We start from the raw sequence: 5144 nt of genomic DNA on the forward strand, positions 1-5144 counted from the left end.
TATTATTCATTCTTTTTAAATAAACTATCCAGCCATGGAAAGACACAGGGTAGTTTTATATGCATGTTACTAAGTGAAAGAAGCCAATCTGAAAAGGCTACACATTGTATGATTCCAGCATGACACTCTAGAAAAGGAAAAAGTACAAAGATGGTATGAAGCTCAAAGGCTGGCAGGGATTAGGATCGAAGGAGGGAAGAACAGGCAGAGCACAGAGGCTCTGAAACTACTCTGTACAGTATACAATGGTGGGTAAGCATCACAATACTTTTTTCTTTTTTTTGTTTGTGTTTTTATCTGGGTTAATTTTTTTTTTTTTTTTTTTTTTTGAGGAACCAGGGATTGAACTCAGGCCTTTGCGCTTGTCAGGGAAGCACTTATTCCACTGAGCCATCTCCCTGGTCACTTTTCTAAACTTAGTACAGTTAATATTACAATAATACTTCTAGTTAAAAGAAACTTCTCAAGTGTTTGTTTATAAAATACTTATTCATGACTCTTGTTACAGCTTTTAAGTATTTCAACTCCAAAAAGGAAGACTGGGTAAGGAAAATACTGTGTCGCTGATGTGAAAATTAAAAAGGGTGATATGCAGACATAGCAGATGTTTTGAAAGAGAAATCACAATATGAAAAAAGAACTGTGCTAATTCCACTCACAAGAATAATTTCAGGTAAAACGAGAAAAAAAATGGAATACTGAATTCAGTTTTTCATTGAGTTCTTTACTCAAATTTATAATTATAACAACAGATTTGTGACTGGCATTACCATGTTCCAATAAGCAAAATCATCTGATGAAGAAAAGATGAAGTGAGGGAAATGTCTGTTGTTAATGCTGTTTTAAACAGTTGCAAATGCAGGAATTTGAATAGGCTACTGTATAAAAGAACAGTTCCATGAGTTTACCATGTATACAGTATAAAACATATTTAGAGAGGGGGGAAAAATTGAGGAAAGAGCATTCAAAAATCTCAACTTGATGGTTGAATGATTTGTAGCTTCTGTGCAAAACTGTCACCCTGAATTCAAGAGCCATAAAGTTTGTCCTAATGAACACAAAGCATGTTGAAAGATAAAAATAAAAATGTTACAAACTCTGAAATTTCTTCTATGACTAAAAATTTATAGATGGAAACTTGTAAGTCTTTAGGCACCATTTGTTTTTAACCCCTAACACAGTCTTAGTCTCACCTTTCCTATCTTCCCTTATGAACAACAAAGTTATTTGGTGACAAAATTTTAAAACCCAAAATAGATATACTGACTATATATTCAGCACAGTACTCTAGTTGTATACCTAACTTAGAACCTCTGTTGCTAGTCACAAAGAGCATATATTTTCTCCAGGAAGAAGTATGTGAACTGGCTTATTTCACAGGAAGCTCTCCGAATAAGTAGTACCTGTCGATGATATGAATTCCCATGATGAAAGGCTGCATGTCTGGACTTTGAGGATAGCAAAGCTTACACTTGGTGTGGGCGCTAAGCATTGTCCCATCATTCAATATGAATCTATAGGATGGGCTGGAGGCAGTGCCACGAGTCATCACTGTTTCAAACAAAAGAGAAACCTAGTTAAAATTCTGTACTTGAACGCTGGGCAAAGGATAGTAACCAGGACTTATTTCTACCTAGCATCTCACTTTACATGCCCTCCCCATCGCTAGTCACGAAGAGCATATATTTGAGTCTGATCCTGCTCAAATAATTTAGACAACGTAGATACTGTATCTGAGTGGGAAAAATGATTCCAGTTGGAATAAAGTACTGATGACAGGCTTTAATTTAGTCCTCTTTGCACAGGTGCCTCCTCACATAAATTAAGATTATGAAGAAACTTCAAGCCAAGAGAATCTTTTCCTATAATGAGGTAGCTCTTTAAATTTATTAAGTCTCCATTAAAAATATCAGGAAGTACTTTTTCTCCTTTACTTTCAGTGTCACCCTTATCAAGTTTTGTTATGTTGGGTGATTTTTAAAATTTTACTGAGACATAATTCACATGGCATGAAATTCATCTTCTTAGTTCTGATTAATTTTTAAAGTTCCTTTACTAATATTCAAGTTTAAAATTTCATTCAGGAATATGAATCAGTAAAGTTCCATTTATTAAATTATTAGATAAATACAGATTTAGCCAAAAAATGTATACACATTTCAGGAAAAAAATAGTACATTTTTTTCAACATTTTTTCAATAGTGCAAATGTTTTTTAACAGATAGTGTTTCCCTCTGTGGAACCGTAGAGTATGTCATGTATTGTAGAAAATCCACTACATTGCTGGCCCTTAGAGAATAGAATTGTCAGCAGTTTACCATATTAATAAATGTCTGAAAGTTGATGGCCACCACTTTGGGCACCTCCTGTAATTGCAGAGGCCAAAAGTAATTTGTATTATTCTCATGATGTCTTGATATATTTAGTATTATATTTATATAAGCTTTTCTTTTCCTGAAAGGTATATACTTTTTTTAGTGGACTTTGTGTATCCCACCCCTCCTCCCTCGACTGGAGATCGAATCCAGGGGTGTTCTATCACTGAACTACACCCCCAGCCTTTTTCATCTTTCATTTTAAGACAATGTCTGGCTAAGTTGTCCCAGGTAGCCTGGCACTTGTGATCCTCCTGCCTCAGCCTCCTGTGGAATTACTATGTCTGGTATGTATTATTAATGTTTGAATTTTTCAATTTTAGTAATGAGAAAATTAAGATAAAGCCAATGACTGCTAATTTAATAAAAATATGATTATGGAAGTCAAATCACTTTACAAATATTAATATTTATACCATCTTAAAATCTTCTAACCACAGATAAAATTCTAATCATGAAAGTAAATGCTTACTGAATATGTAAAGGCCATATCAGACTATTAAGTAATAAAATGTCATTGATATTTTAGTAATGTAATATAAATCTAAGAGGGACTTAATAAATAAATTCAGCTATATCAAGATTAGAAAATATATCCACAGAAAAGAAAGAATTACTACCACAAATGACTGTTATAACTCAGCTTGTATTAATGTTAGCCCTAATTTTTCAAAGACATTTCAGAAAGGGATTCAATTACATTTTAAATGGCATAGGAAACAGATTTAACAAGTAAATTTTAAGCTGCATATTACTTGAAAGAGAAAATATGTTCTATTTTATTGTTTTGGGGGTCTAAAATCAACTGCAGGAAAAAAAAATAAGTAAAATCAACTGCAGAAGGCAGAATCTGTTATAAACCTATACTATAATAAGTCTAAGTATTCAAAGTAGGACAAAAATTACTGGACAGGAATGTGACCTATGCCCAACCAAACACATTCTCTTTTCCTTTTCCTTTTTTTTTTTAAAGAAGAGAGGGGCCGGGGAGATGGCTCAGTGGAATAAGCGCTTGCCTGGCAAGCACAGGCGCCTGAGTTCAATCCCCGGTTCCACAAAAAAAAAAAAAAAAAAAAAAAGGAGAAGAGGTTTATTTTGGCGCACAATTTCATAGGTTTGACTTAGGTTTGGCTGGCTTCAAGGTAGGTGTATCAGGGAGGAGGGTTCCAGTAGAGGAAGGCTGCTCAACTCATGGCAACCAGAAAGCAGAGTATGTTGTAAAGAGGCCTGGGACTGGATACAGTTACCAGGATGGTGGCCCTGTAACCCACTTGGACACCCCTACAACTATCCTTTACTAATCTTTTAGGTGTCTCTTGGGCCAATCAAGTTGACAATCACAACAAAAAAAAGTCTTTTTAAAGTTGTGCAGTAATAGGATTTGAACATAGGGCCTTCCCACTAAGCTAAATCTCCAGCCCACATCTTTAATTTTTTTTAAAAGAGAATAAAAAATAAGAAAAAAAACCAATAAAACAATACAGAATTTCAAAACAAAATGATAAAAAATTAACAATGGTTATTATATTGCATATTGTTATCTTCAAAATAGTTGTTCAGATTACCAGATACAGGCATGTAAAACTGATCAAACAATGAAGCATTAACTGTTCCTTTCAACAAACCAATAGAAATTGGTAATACAATTATCTTAGCTATTCATCTCACCCCAGAAAGATTAACTATCATCAAGAAATCAACCAATAATAAATGCTGGTGGGGCTATGGGGAAAAGTGAACTCTTCTCCACTGTTGATGGGAGTGTAGACTAGTACAACCACTGTAGAAATCAGTGTGGAGATTCCTCAAAAAATTAGGATTAGAGATCCCATCCAACCCAGCTATTCACCTTCTGGGTATTTTTCCAGGAAAACGGAAAAAAAAAATCATACACAGTGATACATGTGCACCCATATTTAGAGCAGTGCAATCTGATATAGCTAAATCTTGGAAACAACTCAAATGCTCAGGAACTGGGGAATAGATAAAAAAGATGTGGCAGGGCTGGGGAGATAGCTCGGTGGTCTAAGTGTCTGCTTGGCAAGCACAGGACCTAGTTTCAATCCCTGGTAACACATGCTATGCAGGCCCTGGAACTCCAGGCACACCATGCCAGCCACTGAAAATGGGCAAGGAGCCTGTAATCCTCGTGTTGAGGAGGATGAGACAGGAGGATTACTATGAGTCCAAGCTGTGTAGTGAGACTCTGTACCAAATAAATAAATAAATAAATAACTTTTTTGAAAAAAGATGTGATATTTTTATTTTTATACAATGGTGTATTACTCAGCTTTAAAGGAAGATAAACTTGAGGCTTTGATAGGTAAACTAGAGACCATGTTCATAAATGAGTAAGTCAGACTCCCCTGTGTAAACATCATAGTGTTTCCCTAGTGTAAAAAACTAAAAGAGTAAACAAAATCCAAAAGTTACAACCAGGTGTGGTGGCACAAGCCTCTAACTCAAGCACTCGGGAGGCTGAGGAAGGAGGATTGTGAGTTTGAGACCACCCTAGGATACAAAGTGAGCTCAAGGCCAGCCTGAACTGTTTAGGGAGGCCCTGTCTCAAACACACACACACACACACACACACACACTGAGAAAGATGGAAGAAATAAATATTCAGAAACAATTGGAGATCTCTTTCATGGAGTGAAACCGAATTCTGGTAAATGGATTGTGAAGAAACCTCTACTATCATATTTCTGAGAAAGAGTTCACTGTTCCTTAAAAAAGGAGACATGGGGAAAGAATGGTCCCTTTCAGCCT

The 5144-nt window shown here is 35.5% G+C and overlaps 1 protein-coding gene across 7 annotated transcripts in view; it reads right to left on the reverse strand.

Annotated features, from left to right (window-relative positions):
- Positions 1–5144, reverse strand: part of Ncoa1 (nuclear receptor coactivator 1) — a 333365-nt gene that overhangs the window by 80942 nt on the left and 247279 nt on the right. For all 7 annotated transcript variants that reach the window (XM_023710899.1, XM_023710898.1, XM_023710900.1 and 4 more), the window contains one exon: positions 1404–1551. In XM_023710899.1, the coding sequence (XP_023566667.1) occupies positions 1404–1551 (148 nt within the window). The remainder of the gene's footprint in view (positions 1–1403; positions 1552–5144) is intronic.

This window comes from Octodon degus, unplaced genomic scaffold (genome assembly GCF_000260255.1).
Source record: "Octodon degus isolate 3935 unplaced genomic scaffold, OctDeg1.0 scaffold00019, whole genome shotgun sequence".
NCBI classification, from domain to species: Eukaryota; Metazoa; Chordata; class Mammalia; order Rodentia; family Octodontidae; genus Octodon; species Octodon degus.